This window comes from Gigantopelta aegis, chromosome 6 (genome assembly GCF_016097555.1).
Source record: "Gigantopelta aegis isolate Gae_Host chromosome 6, Gae_host_genome, whole genome shotgun sequence".
Lineage (NCBI taxonomy): Eukaryota > Metazoa > Mollusca > Gastropoda > Neomphalida > Peltospiridae > Gigantopelta > Gigantopelta aegis.
In genome coordinates, this window is record NC_054704.1 from 32233473 (window position 1) to 32254872 (window position 21400).

The window sequence follows — 21400 nt, forward strand, 5'->3', positions numbered from 1 at the left end:
TCATGGAAAAATGTAGCGGGTTTCCTCTCTATGACTGTTAAAATGACCATATGTTTGACATCCAATAGCCGATAATTAATAAATCAATGTGCTCTAGTGGTGTCGTTAAATAAAACAAAATTTTACTTTACTTTACTTTTACTCTGGTGTGCAGGCATGTGCAATTGTATATGTCTAACTGTGACACTTAATTTAAAGTTAGAGAATTCCTTCAGTTAAGAGCAAGAAATCTTTTATAAACACAGCATCAAAATTAAATTCTATGACTTGATATTAACAGTCACAGGAGGTAGTGTAAGATGGGGTGTAGATTTGTTAAAAAAATAATTCATGACCGTAAATTTACACTTCTGAGTGCATTATCCATCTAAATCCATTATTCAATAAAAATGTTTTTTTACATGACTGCTAAATTAATATATATTTTGTAATGAAAATATTGGTTAAAATAACAAAGAATATTTACAAAAGTTAATACCGGTAACACAAAATTATAGGATCTTTTCGGACAACCTGACCGATTCTGCCAGTAAATCCTCAATAATGGATGACACGAGCTAAACATGTGATCTCTGATTTCTGATTCAGTTTCCGATAATCTTGGCTGTATTCTGTTGGAATACATTACTATCACTAGTATCAGGTTTATAGTAGGCAAGACATTTAATTCCGCATAATTCTTGTTTTGTGGAAATAAACAAATGAGTAATTTGCACACATCATGTACAAATCAAGTTAAACCATAACATTTTCATTTGCTTCACTTTAAACAAAAAATCTATATAATTTGTAATATTGAACAAACTTACGTGGTAAGTACATAACACGCAAACCTTCAGTAAGTCAGCTAGAGGTGTGGTCCGCTAGACGATTTCCAGCTGATTTCACCGATTGTCTTTGTGGGTGGTACTTGTAAACATAAAGTGTTAATTTACTAGTCTTTGTGGGTGGTGCTTGTAAACATAAAGTGTTAATTTACTATTGTCTTTGTGGGTGGTGCTTGTAAACATAAAGTGTTAATTTACTATTGTCTTTGTGGGTGGTGCTTGTAAACATAAAGTGTTAATTTACTATTGTCTTTGTGGGTGGTGCTTGTAAACATAAAGTGTTAATTTACTATTGTCTTTGTGGGTGGTGCTTGTAAACGTAAAGTGTTAATTTACTATTGTCTTTGTGGGTGGTGCTTGTAAATGTAAAGTGTTAATTTACTATTGTCTTTGTGGGTGGTGCTTGTAAACATAAAGTGTTAATTTACTATTGTCTTTGTGGGTGGTGCTTGTAAACATAAAGTGTTAATTTACTATTGTCTTTGTGGGTGGTGCTTGTAAATGTAAAGTGTTAATTTACTATTGTCTTTGTGGGTGGTGCTTGTAAACATAAAGTGTTAATTTACTATTGTCTTTGTGGGTAATGCTTGTAAACATAAAGTGTTAATTTACTATTGTCTTTGTGGGTGGTGGTTGTAAATGTAAAGTGTTAATTTACTATTGTCTTTGTGGGATGGTGCATATAAAAGATACCTTGTTGTTAATTGAAAAGAGTAGCCCATGAAGTGGCGACAGCGGGTTTCCTTTCTCAATATCTGTGTGGTCCTTAACCGTATGTCTGATGCCATATAACCATAAATAAAATATGTTGAGTGCATCGTTAAATAATGTTTTTTTTTTTTTTTTTTAACTGTATGTCCGACGCCATATGACCATAAAATAAAATGTTTTGAGTGCGTCTTCCTTCCTAAAATTATGTATTAAATAAATTTTCTTGTTTAAATATCAGTGTCTGTATATTACATATATTTGTCATCATGTGCTAATGTTTGCAGCAGTTATTTTTCATTTTACCTAGTATTACATATAAAAACAATTCCGTACGTAGGACATTATTTGCTGGTAAAATCTGGTTTGGGCTACCATAAACATGAGCATAACAACAGAAGCCTTCTTTATACTGACAGCGATATTCTAAACAAGAAAATGCTTTTAGTACAAGCCTCTGAGAAGTCAATATTTGCGTAAACCATTTATCGGTTACACAAAAGTAAATTCAGGTAAACCATATTCTGTTTGGGTAAACCGTTGGGTTCATATAAATAATGTCCTAAATTTAATGCGCGAACGGAAATTGTAAACTGATGGCGAGTGTGTTCTGTATTGTGATTGGTTAATTACATTCTTTTTCCGGGATCAAATGAAAATAACACCCGGAAAGCTAATGAGATCATTAGAAAGTGACATTAGCAATTGGAACAGGCTACGTTGACGGTTCAAGGGTCTACAGTCAGATTGTAGCCAGGATTTTGTTTCAATTTTTTTTTTTTTTACATCGGTTCCATAGAAAAATGATTCAGTTTACAGTGGACATAACTATATGGAGTTTTAGCTTTAGATGTGCGGGTGTTATTGTTTATTTGATGCCCACAAATGTTTCATTTTTAATGTCGGGGCCTTTGGTCACAAATGACATTTGCGGGATCAAATAGGCAATAACACCTGCAAATCTAAACACTCCATATGGTTATCTCCTAGGTTACACTAAATTAGATTTGCATGAAAGATACACGAACGAAATGATTGTTCTCGCAATTTTCAGAGATCTGTAGTATGGAATGTTCATCGTCAGAAAGACTCAATGGAAGCAAACTAAAAAGTCTGTCCCTTTAAGGTAGTGCCTTAAGGTTCAGTGGGTCATAAGATTGATTTCTGCTTGTGGACCCATCCCCTGGGGGTTCCCAGTCTTATACATTTTCTGCATAATAAAAATACTATTTCCTTCAATTTTTTTAAGGTCCATAACAGTCATTAAGGCCAGAAATGCTGTGAGTGTCAAACATAAATCTTTTTATGTACCGACTGTACTGAATAACTGAACAAATGCCACTGTTGTTGTTATTGTGTTCTTCACATATGTCTGCTTTTGACATTCATAGATGAAGAGATATTTTACAAAGCCCTCATCAATAATGCATAAGCACCAGGAAGTCTTGCTGATAAAGATGTCATAACTAATTATGTGGTAATTGGGTAGAACAAATCTTGACATGTTTCTATTTTGAGGGCGATCAATCTGTGTCCACCAGTCTAGCACCATTGAATACCAGTCTGCCATTATGATGAACCGGCCGCCATGTTTAATTAGTTTGTGTAGGACGATATTGTGTAGGACGTGTTGACGCCACTTTCTGTTTACATCTCGGTCAATATCTGTTAGTTGCTGAAGATTATTTTACTATTTGGATTGTTTGACAGTGAAGTCAGAAACTTATTCAAATTCAAAGCTGTGTAAGGTAACAAATATTGCAGTGTTTTTTAACTTGTCATTATATCTTGACACTCCTACATCTATCTGATGGTTAAAATGAATGCTACTGTTTCACAGTTATTTGTTGTGCCAAACCTTGCATTGTTTTTAACTGGTATTCAGTAAGTGCCATATGCCAGAGTAAGATGTTGCATAACATCTACCTTCAATGCGATAGGTTGTAGGATCGATCCCCAATACATTATGTATTTGTTTTTATCGTACAACTTACCCATGATATCCATGTCATAAACCCATGTGATAATTTAGTGTATTAACCCATTAGCAATGTCTCTAGGTAATGTGTTGCTGTGGATGGGTCATTTGCTTACAAGTTGTGTACCTGAGCCTGATCGTGACGTCAAACTTAATTTGTGCTAATCGTGATGACGTCATATTACCGATGGCGGCGACTTTAGTACTGTGATTTACTAAAAGTTTAATTAAAATGTTATTTTAGAAGTGTTATAGGATAAATAGAATTCGCTACTCGTGTTTTTTAATATGTAAAATATCAACCTCAACTAATCAGTATTTGTCTCGGCAGAGCCTTGACAAATACCGATTAGCATAAACTCAGTTGATATTTTCCATATTAAAAAACACTTGTGACGAATCCTCTATATATTCTGAATGAATGAATGTTTAATGGCACCACAGCATGAAACATTATATTGGCTATTGGGTGTCAAAAGTAAATATCAAAAATTTATTATTTCTATTCCTGCTGGTATTAGTAAATCAAATGCCATTTTATGTGCTTTTATGTTGGGGGTAGAGATTACATGTAAAAGGATTCTTTGTTGCCAATCAAATGTGTTTTTTTAAGCCAGCCAGCAGTATGGTTGCTCACTAAGTCATGGTAATATGAAGGTCTTTAACCTGCATCAGCAGATTTGCTGACTAAATGTTTACTGCAATGTTTACGTTTGATGTATATTGGCTAATTTCATTAATTAATCATTAGTACATCAAATGCACAATATTATTACCTTGATAAATGTGTCAAACTAGTTTCAAGGAATGCTATAGTATAGTCTTTTTTTGATATATACTCCAATCCATTGTTTTGGAATGGTTGTAGGGATGTGGTTTAGGGGACACTTGCACAACTACTAAAATAAATAAAAGTGTTTTGAAATAACAGAACAGTTAGTAACATTTTAACACATTTCTAATGATACAGTGTTTTTAATGCACATATTTTCTTGATTAACAAAATAAGTACATTTTCAGTTCCGACGTATATTTATGTAGTCTTAACTTCCATGTATTATACTAACATCTGTGACTTGAATATGCCCTAACTTCCAAATATCACTGGTTGAACAAAGTGAGGTGTCAAAAACCCAAACATCTGCATCTAGTAACGAATTGTAAGAAAATGGTTAAAATTTCCCAGCACCATGCAGGCAGCAGCGCCAATTTATTTTAGTACTGTCCTAAGACAATCCACGTGGAACCTGTCATCTTAAATAAATGATTGATATGACCATCCCTGAGGACAGTCAAGCAGATATTTAGAGCTCACACATCAGAGGAGATACCTGCAAATGGATAATTGACAGTGGTGAGAAAAATAAATAATACAGCAGCTTTAGTGCAGGTAGAAAGCAGTTCTGTTAAGCTCAGTTGCTCAGTTGCCGGTTCTCACCAACATCCAGGCTCTACAGATTGACCTGTGTTCAGCAGCCACTTGCTCAGTTGCCGGTTCTCGCCAACATCCAGCCTCTACAGATTGACCTGTGTTCAGCAGCCACTTGCTCAGTTGCCGGTTCTCGCCAACATCCAGCCTCTACAGATTGACCTGTGTTCAGCAGCCACTTGCTCAGTTGCCGGTTCTCGCCCTGTCTCTACAGATTCAGCAGCCACTTGCTCAGTTGCCGGTTCTCGCCAACATCCAGTCTCTACAGATTGACCTGTGTTCAGCAGCCACTTGCTCAGTTGCCGGTTCTCGCCAACATCCAGTCTCTACAGATTGACCTGTGTTCAGCAGCCACTTGCTCAGTTGCCGGTTCTCGCCAACATCCAGTCCTACTTGACCTCAGCAGCCACTTGCCAGTTGCCGGTTCTCGCCAACATCCAGTCTCTACAGATTGACCTGTGTTCAGCAGCCACTTGCTCAGTTGCCGGTTCTCGCCAACATCCAGTCTCTACAGATTGACCTGTGTTAAGCAGCCACTTGCTCAGTTGCCGGTTCTCGCCAACATCCAGTCTCTACAGATTGACCTGTGTCTTATTGACCTGTGTTAAGCAGCCACTTGCTCAGTTGCCGGTTCTCGCCAACATCCAGTCTCTACAGATTGACCTGTGTTAAGCAGCCACTTGCTCAGTTGCCGGTTCTCGCCAACATCCAGTCTCTACAGATTGACCTGTGTTAAGCAGCCACTTGCTCATTTGCCGGTTCTCACCAACATCCAGTCTACAGATTGACCTGTATTAAGCAGCCACTTGCTCAGTTGCCGGTTCTCACCAACATCCAGTCTACAGATTGACCTGTATTAAGCAGCCACTTGCTCAGTTGCTGTTTCTAACCAGGGGCGGGATTTAGCCCAGTGGTAAAGCGCTTGCTCGATGCGCTGTCGGTTTGGGATTGATCCCCGTCAGTGGGTTCATTGGGCTATTTCTCGCTCCAGCTAGTGCACCACGACTGGTATAACAAAGGCCGTGGTATGTGCTATGGGATGGTGCATATAAAAGATCCGTTGTTGCTAATCGAAAAGAGTAGCCCATAAAGTGGCGACAGCGGGTTTCCTCTCTCAATATCTGTGTGGTCCTTCATCATATGTCCGATGCCATATAACTGTAAATAAAAAATGTGTTGAGTGTGTCGTTAAATAAAACATTTCTTTCCTTTCCTGTATTCAGCAGCCACTTGCTCAATTGCCGGTTCTCACCAACATCCAGTCTCTACAGATTGGCCTGTATTAAGCAGACGCCTGAAGTCCTTAGATGGCTGCTTAATGAAGTTGAAAATGTGTTGGCCCAAGAAGACTAGAAAAGAAATGTGTTAAAACAATACTTCAGCTTATTATTTAATCAGCAGCTGTTGTTGATGCTTGGTCTGTGCTGCTACTCTTTCTGAATAGTAGAAATAGATTTTTATTTTCAATTTACCATAAACATACCACATTTGAAACATTGATTACGAATCACTGTTAAGAACACTACCCATGACCCATGAAGTCCATTGAAGGCTATTGACCCAATGTCGTACCTCGGTAGATTTGTTTACCACTGAATTACATTTCTGTCCTCTGTTCAATTAAAGAAATGTATGTGGACTATGTGGACTATTAAGGCTATCTCATTTCATTTGATTTCATTTATTCATTTGAACTTATTTCCATGCTTATATCCAATTAAGGTTCAAGCACACTGTCCTAGGCACACCTCAGCTATCCGAGTTGTCTGTGCAGGACAGTGGGTTAGTTGTTAGTGATTAGTGAGAGAGAAGAGAGTGTAGTGGTCTTATACCTAACCAGTATCTACCAACCTTATGTCTGTAAAAAATGAAAGGTGCATAATATATTATTACTGTTGGTGTTGCTTTTGTTTAGTGGATTTTTTAAATTATTATTCTTTTTTTATAATCAATCTAGACCATTAAATAAATTGATTTCTAACTTGTATCATATGACCCCATGCATAGAGCATGCATGGATTTCCTTTGAGAGCCGTTTACTCGAAGAACAATAGTTTAATTTCACCACTGAACTCTTATTCACAGTTGGCAGTAGTATTCTTTTTTTTAAAACCCCCAAAAACTGAATATTATTACTCAGCTTAGTAATTATCTATTTCAAAATTTTTGCAGGTTTTAGAAAAGACTTGGAATATGTCCAATTTTGAATATTACTTGGATCAAGTACAAGGAAAAGACATCTATGTTTAGACCGTAATGGATGTTAATGCATTTGGCAGGGTGTCAATTATCCCTCCCACTGTCTCGTAACCCAGTGACATTTTCTGCTAGCTAGTTTATGCAGTATTCATAAGCGACAGATGTCGGCACTGAACGGACGGTAGCATTGAATATAGATGCATAAATGCATTTTATTTACTAACATGGACAACACAAATCAATATTACTGAAGTACTAGGCGTTGTAGATGGTTTTCATTCTAGGATATTTAATTTTCGATCTTAGTCTGTGCCATAAGTTGTCTGGAAGCCATACTGTGGCAGCCATATTTAATTCCATTTGGAGATAACTTCACCAGATTTTTCTGAAGAAAAGAGGTTTTAAACAGTCTTCCATCATCTGGATGTGTGTTAATCTTGTGCTGTAAGTAAACACACAATGTTTAGCAGGAAATTAAAATAATGTTGCTATATTTCTATAGAAGGTAAATATTGTCTGTTGAGTGTGTTTGGTTTTATGTATGGGGATGGCATTTTGCTTTAACATTTAAGTTTTTTATGATGGTTCCATTTTCACCAACTGCAAGTACTAGATAAATGAAACATGGTTTATAGATGCATCTATGGAGGGTGATTTCAGTGCATATCCATGTCTTTGTGGGTTTTTTTTTGTATGAAAATAAAAATGTCTTAAATTACTATCGGATTGTATAGATTAAAGCTAATTTTAATACAGGGTTGAAAGCTAAATACTTCAACAGCCAAGGTCTGGTTTCATATGTATTGTTACTAGTAATCAATATTACAAGGAAGGAAGGAAGGAAATGTTGTTTTTTCAACGACACACTCAACACATTTTATTTATGGTTAAAAGGCATCAGACATGGTAAAGGACCACAGATATTGAGAGAGGAAACCGCTGTCGCCACTTCATGGGCTACTCTTTTCCATTAGCAACAAGAGATCTTTTATATGCACCATCCCACAAGGCCTTTGATATACCAATCGTGGTGGAGCGAGAAATTCAATATTACAAAGGCAGAACTGTGCTTCACTTTCGCTGTTCTATCAGTTGCTTTCATGCCTGCAGGGGCGGGATTTAGCTCAGTCAGTTGAGTGCTCGCAGGATCGAACCACATAGATCCATTCAACTGATCAAAGGTCGTGGTATGTATTTTTCTGTCTGTGGGAATGTGCATATAAAAGATCCCTTGCTGCATTAGGAAAAGTGTAGTGGGTTTCTTCTGACTAGGAGTCAAATAATAAAATATTTGACATCCAATAGCTGAGGATTAATAAATCAATGTGCTCTAGTGGTGTCGTTAAACAAAACAAACTTATTTTCATACCTGCATCAAGAAAAGGGTTTGATAGTAATTTGTAAAGAAACTTATTTACACAGATGTTTTTTTTTCTCAAAAATATGCTAGTTGGTATGGGTTTTAAACTTCATAATATGTTTTGCTATAAATTTTAACTTGATTCATTATAGAGTAATATGCCAATTCATCATCCTTAAACATTCATTCATTAAATATTTACTTCCATGCATATATAATTCAATAAAATAATGTCTTTCCACTGCACAAGTTATTAATGCTGTTGAATGCAAAAAATTCCAAATAGATCTGAGGCAGATAAACAATGCGTTGGTGTCATTAAAATTATTCCATTTTGTTTCCTTGGAGTCGTCCATAACGTGTCACTCTCTAAGTGCTGGATATAGATTTGAGTACTTTATCAATAATGAACAGACTTGTCTCTCCAGCCAGCCATACGCTGCACCATAGAACTGGCCTTTCTCTGTGAGACTGGCATGATGGTCGTTAAGAGTAAAACTATTTTATTTATCTGTAGCACAGTAATTACATCAGTCATGTTATTAATGTTTTAAAAGGCTCCGGATATAAATGTCTTGATGCAGGCTGGCGACTTGTGGATGAAGAGCGATTCGCTGTTGGTGGCCGGTGTCCTGGAGACAAATCTAGTTCATACTTGATTGTCTTCGAGAAATTTTTTATTTTAAACACTTGGCTGGGTGCTGAAATGAAAAGTCTATTAAGACTGTAAATACAGTCCTTGAAATTGAAATTGAAAAAGCTTTAGCACAAATGAAAGAGAAGAAAATTGCTGCTATCACGAATCCTTTTAGTATGACCTTGGTAGTAAAAATGTTTGATATTTTAAATAAAAAAAAAATTTGTTTTATAATGCCATGGTCATGAGCGGTCTTGAATAACTGCCAATATGCTACCTGTTCTTTTAGATTTTAAGTTAATGTGTAATTTTTACAACGTCGGCATACCAGGGCCCCAATCCTGGCACTACCATATTTGTTTTCGGTGTTCAATAAACGTTATTATTATTATTTATTATTTTTAAATTAAATTTTACAAGATGACATATCAGATGCACTACAGGTTGTTACATCGTCTGAGCTGAATACAAGGAATAAAAGGTTATACCGATGACATATCCGATGCACTACTGGTTGTTACATCGTCTGAGCTGAATACAAGGAATAAAAGGTTCTACCGATGACATACCAGATGCACTACAGGTTGTTACATCGTCTGAGCTGAATACAAGGAATAAAAGGTTATACAGATGACATATCAGATGCACTACAGGTTGTTACATCGTCTGAGCTGAATACAAGGAATAAAAGGTTGCACAGATGACATATCAGATGCACTACAGGTTGTTACATCGTCTGAGCTGAATACAAGGAATAAAAGGTTGCACAGATGACATATCAGATGCACTACAGGTTGTTACATCGTCTGAGCTGAATACAAGGAATAAAAGGTTGCACAGATGACATATCAGATGCACTACAGGTTGTTACATCGTCTGAGCTGAATACAAGGAATAAAAGGTTGCACAGATGACATATCAGATGCACTACAGGTTGTTACATCGTCTGAGCTGAATACAAGGAATAAAAGGTTGCACAGATGACATATCAGATGCACTACAGGTTGTTACATCGTCTGAGCTGAATACAAGGAATAAAAGGTTGCACAGATGACATATCAGATGCACTACAGGTTGTTACATCGTCTGAGCTGAATACAAGGAATAAAAGGTTGCACAGATGACATATCAGATGCACTACAGGTTGTTACATCGTCTGAGCTGAATACAAGGAATAAAAGGTTGCACAGATGACATATCAGATGCACTACAGGTTGTTACATCGTCTGAGCTGAATACAAGGAATAAAAGGTTGCACAGATGACATATCAGATGCACTACAGGTTGTTACATCGTCTGAGCTGAATACAAGGAATAAAAGGTTGCACAGATGACATATCAGATGCACTACAGGTTGTTACATCGTCTGAGCTGAATACAAGGAATAAAAGGTTGCACAGATGACATATCAGATGCACTACAGGTTGTTACATCGTCTGAGCTGAATACAAGGAATAAAAGGTTGCACAGATGACATATCAGATGCACTACAGGTTGTTACATCGTCTGAGCTGAATACAAGGAATAAAAGGTTGCACAGATGACATATCAGATGCACTACAGGTTGTTACATCGTCTGAGCTGAATACAAGGAATAAAAGGTTGCACAGATGACATATCAGATGCACTACAGGTTGTTACATCGTCTGAGCTGAATACAAGGAATAAAAGGTTGCACAGATGACATATCAGATGCACTACAGGTTGTTACATCGTCTGAGCTGAATACAAGGAATAAAAGGTTGCACAGATGACATATCAGATGCACTACAGGTTGTTACATCGTCTGAGCTGAATACAAGGAATAAAAGGTTGCACAGATGACATATCAGATGCACTACAGGTTGTTACATCGTCTGAGCTGAATACAAGGAATAAAAGGTTGCACAGATGACATATCAGATGCACTACAGGTTGTTACATCGTCTGAGCTGAATACAAGGAATAAAAGGTTGCACAGATGACATATCAGATGCACTACAGGTTGTTACATCGTCTGAGCTGAATACAAGGAATAAAAGGTTGCACAGATGACATATCAGATGCACTACAGGTTGTTACATCGTCTGAGCTGAATACAAGGAATAAAAGGTTGCACAGATGACATATCAGATGCACTACAGGTTGTTACATCGTCTGAGCTGAATACAAGGAATAAAAGGTTGCACAGATGACATATCAGATGCACTACAGGTTGTTACATCGTCTGAGCTGAATACAAGGAATAAAAGGTTGCACAGATGACATATCAGATGCACTACAGGTTGTTACATCGTCTGAGCTGAATACAAGGAATAAAAGGTTGCACAGATGACATATCAGATGCACTACAGGTTGTTACATCGTCTGAGCTGAATACAAGGAATAAAAGGTTGCACAGATGACATATCAGATGCACTACAGGTTGTTACATCGTCTGAGCTGAATACAAGGAATAAAAGGTTGCACAGATGACATATCAGATGCACTACAGGTTGTTACATCGTCTGAGCTGAATACAAGGAATAAAAGGTTGCACAGATGACATATCAGATGCACTACAGGTTGTTACATCGTCTGAGCTGAATACAAGGAATAAAAGGTTGCACAGATGACATATCAGATGCACTACAGGTTGTTACATCGTCTGAGCTGAATACAAGGAATAAAAGGTTATACAGATGACATACCAGATGCTAAGTGCACTACTGGTTGGTATATGGTCTGAGCTGAATACAAGGAATAAAAAGTTGTACAGATGAGATACCAGATGCTAAGTGCACTACTGGTTGTTATATCATCCTGATTACCCATATGTAATAACTAAAATTACTAAAATTCTGATTTACAAATTTTTTAATTATCATGTCCCAGGATGCCATCTTTGGATCTTTGATATTTTCTTAGAAAATAGAACTGCACATACCCCACTGCTATAAAGTACATCACTGATGGAATGTTGCTTGGAAAGAGAAATAATCTGTAATTCAGTTAAACATTTTGTTTAAAGCTTCTGTTATAAAGTGTTTTGTTTTGTTACTTGCAGATGGCCTCAGCAACCAACGACTCGAAGTGGCAGAAAGATGCAGCGGACCAGAACTTTGATTACATGTTCAAATTGTTAATAATTGGCAACAGTTCTGTTGGTAAAACATCCTTTCTGTTCCGCTACGCTGACGATTCCTTCACATCGGCTTTTGTTAGTACAGTGGGCATAGACTTCAAGGTGAAGACTGTTTTTAGACAGGATAAGAGAGTCAAGCTACAAATATGGGTGAGTAGAAAAGAAAGAAAGAAATGTTTTATTTAACGACGCACTAAACACATTTTATTTACGGTTATGTGGCGTCAGACATATGGTTATGGTCCACACAGATATTGAGAGAAGAAACCTGCTGTCGCCACTTCATGGGCTACTCTTTTTGGTTAGCAGCAAGGGATCTTTTATATGCACCATCCCACAGACAGGGTAGTACATACCACGGCCTTTGATACACCAGTCGCGGTGCACTGGCTGAAACGGGAAATAGCCCAATGGGCCCACTGACTGGGATCGATCCCACACCGATCGTGCATCGAGTGAGCGCTGTACCATTGGGCTACGTCCCGCCCGTTGGATGAGTAGAGTGCATGTGTAGAATGTAGAATTGACTAGCATGTGGCAAAAGGAAAACAAGTTGACATTAAAAAAAACATTGGTTTGCTAAAAGTCTGTTCACAATCTGTTTTGATGAGTGTGATATATCAAAAATGAAAAGCCTTCTGATAATTAGAAAATTATGACATCAGTGCCTCCTTTAAACGGTTCATGTTCTTGTTTATGGATGCAAATATCATATTAACACCCAACTTTTTAAATGCCGCAAATGTTTTCATGGTCTTTTGTCAAGTCTGTTCACTCTTGATTTCCCCTAACACCCACGACTTTCAGTAGTTACCTTTTCTTGTTACGGGCCATGGATCTACTTTTGTAGTGCCACACCATAACAGTTGTGTAATGTTATTATACATGTAATACCAATGTAATTTATCAATCAAGTTCTAGGGAATTTCAACCTACCATTAGATTTAATGTGCAAGCTGTCACAGTGATTAACATCTGATTCTATATGACCCTATAGGCCATTCCTATTTGAGGACAAGTCCGTGTGAAATTAAACACAAATTAATATCTTTTGTTGACTTCAATTTATATTTTCCAGCAAAGTATATATTAAAAAAAAGAAAGAAAAAAAAGATGTTTAAAAACTGTTTAATACTGCTGCATAATGATGATTTTTCCTTCTATAAATGTCTAATAGTCTTATTCAACTTACCGTACTAGCACAACAACAATGCTATACGACCCTGAGTTATAACCTCCACTGCAAAATTATCTCCCCTTGCCGGATGTATAACCTACACCCGCGCATGGGTAGACCGTATATCCTCGTTTTTTTTATTCTGCAGTCCTCCATTGCAGTCGTGTTCGAGTTCTGTAGTACATTTTTTGTCAAATTGTTAAATTGTTTATTAATTTGTAATTTGGTTTTACTCTGTCATACGAGGTCTTTTGGGTAATTTACACAGGGGGTTAATGTCTGACACGGCTTCCTCGGGCTCCAACCGGTTGGTTGTGTGTGCCGAGGGGGGTTGTCTTAAATGACTGCCCCAGTTTGATCAGCATTTGTTATGTCGGGCATGTCGTTCTTGTTGTTTTGAATGCCAGTGTCATATCTGTGTAAATTGGTCCCCCTCCAAGTGGGGGAAGGCTAAGAAGCTGTCAAAAGATGCCGAGCGGAAGAGGATGATTAGACGTGAATGGGACGGGCGGAGCACAGTGGCAACCTCCGGGGTCGTGCTCCATACTGATTTGCCAGCGGTCGGCAAGTCTGTGTCCAGTTCAAAGAGCTCGCGGACAAGTGGTAGGCGCAAGGGTGCCTCCTCGTCTGTTCACCATCTTCATGGTGATACCAGTAAACCCGAAGCGCCGCTTGGCGCGGAGGGGGCGCTGTTGCTCCCTGTTTCGGCTGAAGCAGGGAAGATTTCTTCCAGGTCGGGCTCCGTTCCACCTGGGGATTTGCTTTTGCCTCCTTCGGTGGAGGCAGCGCCGGTTACGGTTGTAATGGGGGCGTCAGTCGGAAGGAGTGCAGTCGTGGCAGGAACGACTGTGTCTCTCAGTTCCGACTCCCATCTTGCTGATGGGGGCAGGGTTATCGGTCCTTCTGTGGAGGGGTCGATTAGCTCTAGAATGAAGTCCGCTTCGCGGCGCCGTTTGTCTCACCAGATTTCTGGTGCAGGGTTGGTCGTGGCGTCCGAGGGCGCCGTTTCGGCCAACGCGTCTTTCGGCGCTATTTTGGTGATCGAGCCACTTGGCGAAATCGCGAAGTCTTACAACGTTGTCTCGGTCACGGAGCCGGGTGGCGTTGTTTCGGGTGCGACGCCAGTGGGCGTCCCTTCTGTTGTTGGGAGCCTGTACAGCGTCATCAACTTTTAGATCGTTCGCATGTGGCTATGTCAACTGGGTTGGCTAATCCACACGTGGTACGTTGGGTTCAGAATTCGGAGCAGGATTTGTACGTGTACGAATTTCCTGACGGTCCGGTTCAACCGACACCACCAGTCCCGTTGTCTGCTTCGGCAAGGATCAGGCAAACTGCAGCTTTTTTGGGTGCGCCTGTGTCTACACCGATGGTCAATCTGGACCTGTCAGATCGGGGTAGAGGTTCCCTCTACTGCATGGGCGGAACCTTTCGTTCAGGGTCCGATGGTTTCGGGTCGCCCTCAGGGGTGGACTCGGGGGGACTATGTTTCTCTTTTTGATAATTTCATGGCCTGGCTAGGGGAATCGCCTCCACCAGTCCCTCCACAAGTCCCTCCACCGCCGGGGTTTCCAGCGAGACCGGGGTTGGACCAGTTTGCAGATTCGGCCGGTCTGCCCATGCAGTTTTGTTTCCGTTACGGTCAGCGCATGGCGCGTCGTTTGAAAAAATTTCTTCTTCGGAAGAGGATTTTCCCTCCGAATCGGTGTGTGGTTCGGGGAAAGGGTCGGCACCAGGTTCGGTGCTTGACGAGATTCCCAATTTGGCCGATGGTACGCCAGACAGCGATTATGATTACCAGGCGGTTCTTGGTTTTGTACGGGAACAGGTCCGACTGGTGTGCGTGGATGCAATTCCGTCGGAGGAGGCTGTTCAGTCTTACAAGGGTGTTTCGTTTGAAAACCGGCCTTTAGCGACGGACGCTCCGCGGCAGGATTTTGGCTTGCTGTTAGCGCACGAGGCGCATGAATCTCTTGCGGAGATTGATGCTTTGATTGCGGGTAGCGATCGTATTTTGGTGGCGGTGGTGGAAGAGTTTCCGGCAGCGTTTTGTCCACGTCTTCGTATAAGACATTGGGAGCTTCCTTCCTTTCACATCCAGCGGTCGTTTCCGCTAGGGTGAAGGCAGACTGCCACCCATCTCCTAATGTCAGTGTGCCACTCACGGATTTAGAGACTTTGGAGAGGTTATCTAAACTTCTTTTTCAAGTCAATAACCATTTAGGTACGTTCCTATTTGGGTTAGATAAAGCAGTCACGGGTCTTCCGCCGATGGCTAAGGGATGTTTGTTGGCGGCTTCTAAAGCCTCTCATCACGTCGCTCAGCTTGCTGGGCGTGTTTTTGCCAACAGTCTACTTCTGCGTCGGGATCACTACCTGGCGGGACTAAGAGCGACGGGTGTGGTTAAAACCTACTTTCGTAGTCGCTTAGTAAGGGAAACCTTACTTTTTGGGACCAATTTTAACTTGGTCATGGACCAAGAAGCGGCGAAATTCGTCCCTGCTGCTCTGTCCCGAACTGCTCGTAAGTGCCAGGTGGCGTCTACTTTTAAGCCTCCACCTGTTAAGAAATCAACTTTTCTTGACAGTTGTCAGATCCCTGTGGTGTCTGATTCGGGCATGCAGTCTGGTAATTACCGTGGTTCATCGAAACAGGGACGTTTTCGGGGGAAGCCGGCACGTTTTCGTGGTTCCGCTCGGGGCAAGGGGCCCAGGGGTGGAAAGCGGCCGGGATGAGGGTGCGTGGACAATCGACATCTGCTTACGGAGGTTCCGTTAGCAGATCTTCCTGTGGGGGGCAGATTGCGCCATTTTGTTAAAAGTTGGTGCGAACTGCCAGATCTGGACCCATGGGTTTTGTCAGTTGTCCGCAATGGATACAGAATTCCGTTTTCTTCACCCCCTCCACTGACGTCCTCCCCCCGGTTACCTGCAGTACCGCCTGTCGACAAACGAGTACTGGTGGAGAAGATGGTTGTTGAGTTTCTCGACAAGAAAGCCATCCAGGAGGTGGATTTGGGCACTCCGGGATTTTATTCCCATCTGTTCTTTGCCCAGAAGAAGAATGGCGAGTGGCGACCAATTCTAAACCTGAAGCCGCTGAATTATTACGTTATTCCATCTATGAAGATGGAGACGGTTCAGTCTGTTCACGCTTTGCTTCAGGTGGGGGAATGGGGGCGTCCATCGATTTGAAGGACGCTTACCTGCATGTTCCAATCCATCGGGATTTTTGGAAGTACTTGCGGTTCCTCTACGACGGCAGAGCTTACAAGTTTCAGGTTCTGCCTTTCGGATTGGCCACAAGCTCTCACGTCTTTACTCTGGTAGTAAAGGCAGTGGTGGGGCGTGTACATCTGTTGGGTATACGGATGCACAATTACCTGGACGATTGGTTAATTCCGGCGGCGTCACAGACGGCATGTCTTGTGGGCGTGGAGTTCGTGACCGACATGATTCTCCGATTGGGGTTTATTCCCAGTTGGGTCAAGTCGGAATTAGTGCAAATGCAGGTTTCAGGACGTTGGTGCAACGTCTTCTGGTGGAGCAAAGTGCGGTTCAGGCGGTTCAAGAGACCGCTTCAATGGCATTTGTCCCGAGTGTGGGATGGTCTCAGCTGGGATTTGGTGATACCATTGGGGCCTTGGTTCATTCTTCCGATCCAAGAGTGTCTAGTGGACAAATGTATGTCCCAGGCCGTTCCTTTACACCCACTTTCTCCAGAGTTGGTCCTGTTTACCGATGCTTCCCTCGAGGGGTTCGGTGAACACCTTTTGGATCAACATCTGTCAGGGGTGTGGACTCCTTCAGAGAGGAGTCATCACATCAACCTGTTGGAGATGGAAGCAGTGCGTCGCGCTTGTCTCCATTTCAGGACTGTTATTCGACATTGTCAAATTTTGTTGAGGTCGGACAACGCGTCGGTTGTTGCGTACCTCAATCGGTGGGGAGGCACCAAATCCCTGTCATTGAGTCTTGCGGCTTTGGAGATTCTGGAATGGTGCGATGATTGGGGAGTGGTGTTATCGGCCAAACACATTCCTTCGTCCGTGAACGTCTTGGCGGACGCTTTGAGTCGTCGTTCCCCGGTTCAGACGGAGTGGATGTTGCACCGGATGGTGGCTTATTGAGTTCTTCAGTTGTGGGGGAGTCCTCAACTCGATATGTTTGCCACTCGCCTGAACAGTCAGTTGCCAGTGTTTGTATTGCCGGTACCAGACCTACTGGCACTGGAGTACGATGCGTTGAGCATGGACTGGACGGGACTGGATTTTTACGCCTTTCCCCCTCCAGTGCTGATTGGTAAGGTTCTGGCAAAGATCAGACAGCAACCTTGTCGTGTCACGCTCGTAGCCCCGAGTTGGGCAGCTCAAGCCTGGTTTCCTCTGCTCCTGTCACTTTTAGTGCAGGAGCCGGTGTGGTTGCCGTTGATACCCGATCTGCTCAGTCAGAGACTGCGTCGGACAGAGTGGCATCCAAACTTGGAGGTTTTCCAACTTCACGCATGGCGGTTGTCAGGGTTTCCCTCTGAAACCGAGGCTTTTCTAAACTGGTTGCTGAGCTCGTCTCCTCGTCGAAGCGCCAGTCTACGGAGAGGGTCTACCAGTGTCACTGGCGCGCTTGGATTCGTTGGGCGACTGAGAGGGACGTGGATCCCTTGTCGCCTACTGTTAATGATTTAGCTGAGTACTTTCTGGCTCTTGTCCAAGAAAGACAGCTGAAGGTTCAAACAGTGAGAAGTCACCAGTCGTCCATTTTCACTACTCTGAGGCAGTGTGGACGTCAAGATTTCTCAACGAATCTCGTGTTGCATGACTTGCTTAAGTCGTTGCAAAACACGGTTGAGAAGCCTTCCATTTTGCCTAAATGGAATGTTTTTCTGGTTCTGCATGCACTATGAGCCTTTGAAATTCGCCAGTCTTCGTCATTTGATGTGGAAAACTTTGTTTCTAGTCTCACTAGTGGCTTGCCGTCGTATTCGTGAGATTCATGCTTTTTGCATGATTTGGTGGATTACAATACGGACGGGTCAGTTACATTACATACTGATCCTGTTTTCGTGGCTAAGAACCAGGTGCCAGGGGAAGAGTTTCCTCCGGCCATCATTCAGTGTTTATCTCGTACGCTTTCTGTGGATAATTCTGATAAGACTTCTTTGTTCGGTGCGGGCTTTGAAATTCTATTTGGAACGTACTAGAAATCTCCGGCAAAACACTAAGAGACTGTTTATCTCTTTCACATGCCATCCAGGAGACATTACGAAGAATGCTTTGTCGAGATGGATTGCTGCAACCATCAAACTAGCATATGAGAAGGTGGGTGATCATGTTCTGCGGAATTTCTCCGTTCGATCTCATGAGATTCGGGCGATTTCTGGTTCCCTTAATTTCCATGATTCTTTGGACATTTTCACGGTCATGAGTGCGGGATTTTGGAAAGGTCGACACACGTTTGACCAGTTTTATTTCCGTGATATGGCTGTTGGTCTGGACGGAACTCGGCGGATTCAGTCAGTCATTGCAGGGCAGCAACTCATTTCGGTGCGCAGGGCCACGAGTAGGGGGCGACCTTTATTTCGTCCGGTCGCTAGCGGCAGTCTTTCCGGGAGATAGTTCTCCACCTCCTGTTTGGAGAGTGGGGGGTGGATGGTTGACTATCTGGGGCAGTCGACTGTCTTTTACCATTACTTGGTGTGCGGGTTTCCTCACCTTGGTTTACCTTTAATTGGGGTTGTAGTTCTTCAATTTAAAAGTCACTTTGACATTTTATACCTCGTATGATGTGGGTTGCTTTTTCACTGTATCATTACTTGAGATGAACACTACTGGTTGAATGTTTTCTTACCTCCTCCCTTTAATGTTAAATTCTCGTGCTTTAACGGTGTTATATCACGTCTGTTATAGCATTGTTGTTGTGCTAGTACGGTAAGTTGAATAAGACTATTAGAAAATTTGTTTCTAATTTTCATTATTATTCATACTTACCTAGTACTAGCACAACATCAATGCTATACGACCTTGAGTTATAACCTCCACTGCAGAATTATCTCCCCTTGCCGGATGTATAACCTACACCCGCGCATGGGTAGACCGTATATCCTTGTTATCGATTCAAAGTCCGGAATGATTGAATCAAAAAAGACCTCCCTCGGGGTGGGTGGGAGGTAACGGTAGTTGTGCTAGTACTAGGTAAGTATGAATAATAATGAAAATTAGAAACAAATTTTCTAAAACAATTACAAATACATAGTATAAATGCTCCAAGTTTTCAACATAATGGAGAAAACATAATAAACAGCATTTTATGGACATTTTAATTTGATGAAAAACTATAACTATCAGATTATAGATTATATCTAAATATGTCTGTTTATAGTAACCTCTTTCTTATAAAGAAATTCAGTGAATACTATTAATATTTTAAGCTGCATTATATTTGTACATATATAGAACTAAAAAAAGTAAGGGTAAAATGGTAACAGCAAACAAGCATACAAGAATAATCTCATTTATTTACAAGCTAAAAATCATCCCTCTTATTAGTGCGAAATGTTGTTCTGTTTGTGCGTTAATTAAGTCTAAATTATTACACACTGTCAGTTGAGAGAGAGAGAGACAGAGAGACAGAAAGACACAGACACAGAGAAACAGAGACAGAGACAGAAAGAGAGCATTTCATGTAGATGGCTTCCATTTTATTGATTGAGTACACTGTTAAGATAAATCCATCATCGGGGCTAACTGCTGCTCAAGTCTGCATGCACTACCGTATTTTCCCATGTATTATGCGCACTTTTTTCCCAGAAAATACAGGTTAAAAATGGGGGTGCGCACTATACATAGCAATAGAAAAAATATCTTTTAAAAATGTCCAGCGATCACCCATGAAAAATCGCCGATCGGTAGTTTACGGTACTTTACAGGTTATTGACAGTGTTCATTACAATGAAACGCCAAAACACTCTTAAAAATCGCTTTTCACTTGTGATGGTTGTAATAAATGCAAAATAAATCTACAAAAGTATCCATACCTCGCCAAAAAGTGCACAAAAATGACAAAACTGGACCGTAAATATTTTTAATTTCCATGAGATTTAATTCGGCCATTTCCGGCAAACCGGAAATATACCACACTATTATAAATTTAGAAATCTCTCGCATTCACGTTAGCCACGAGAACGAAATGTAATATGCTATATTTTTGTTTTCATATATTTATTAGTCATTTACAGTGTATGGGGTATATAACTTTGTTTTGATTTATGCACGTGTGAGTCTGTGACATGTAAGTACACAAGTACTAGCCTTTGTTTAATGTGACATGTAGGTCTATGTACTCAAATACCTAACTTAAGTTTTGTTTCTTGGTTTCTTGAATATACCGCTTCTTTCGCTTTTCGTTAATTTTGGTGACGGGGGGAAAACGGTACATCTTGCATTCACTGTCGATTTTGTGGTTTAAAAAAACGGTGCGCATTATATTGTGGTTCATGTGTTTTTTTCTTGGAATAAACGTTCAAAGTGGGGGGTGCGCATTATACACCGGTGCGCATAATACATGGGAAAATACGGTACTCTGAATGTTAAAAAGTAAAATAAAAATAACATCTGAGGGCCACGTCACACTGCAACATCAATCATCAGAACTACACGTAGCCACTGCTAGGACTGCTCCTGGATATACCACAGACTTCATCCAATTTGATTAGATAAATGAGCACAGACGTTCAAAAACAGGGGAAGTAACTGGTCACACATGAGACCCGGGGCGATTTCATTGAACACTTAAATCCACCAGGCGCATTCCTTTGTGTATTAGCTGATTGATACATTTGATAAAGCAAATAGCTGTGCAGAGCAACAGCGCTTCACCTACAAAATGGTATTGATCGTATTGGCCAGTGTATATAAATAACATGATGGCAGGAGTCTGGGATTCTTTTGGCTGGGTTTAATGGCTACTTCTGTGCAATAAATAATGCC

At 40.7% G+C, this 21400-nt stretch overlaps 1 protein-coding gene across 5 annotated transcripts in view; it reads left to right on the forward strand.

The window, feature by feature from the left end:
* The window catches only part of LOC121375307 (ras-related protein Rab-3-like), an 82193-nt gene that overhangs the window by 37242 nt on the left and 23551 nt on the right, over window positions 1-21400 (forward strand). For 4 of the 5 annotated variants that reach the window (XM_041502691.1, XM_041502690.1, XM_041502695.1 and 1 more), the window contains exon 2: window positions 12164-12391. In XM_041502691.1, coding sequence (XP_041358625.1) covers window positions 12164-12391 — 228 coding nt within the window. Of the gene's footprint in view, window positions 1-7289; window positions 7586-12163; window positions 12392-21400 lie in introns of those variants that run through there. The other variant, XM_041502693.1, reaches the window with a different exon arrangement.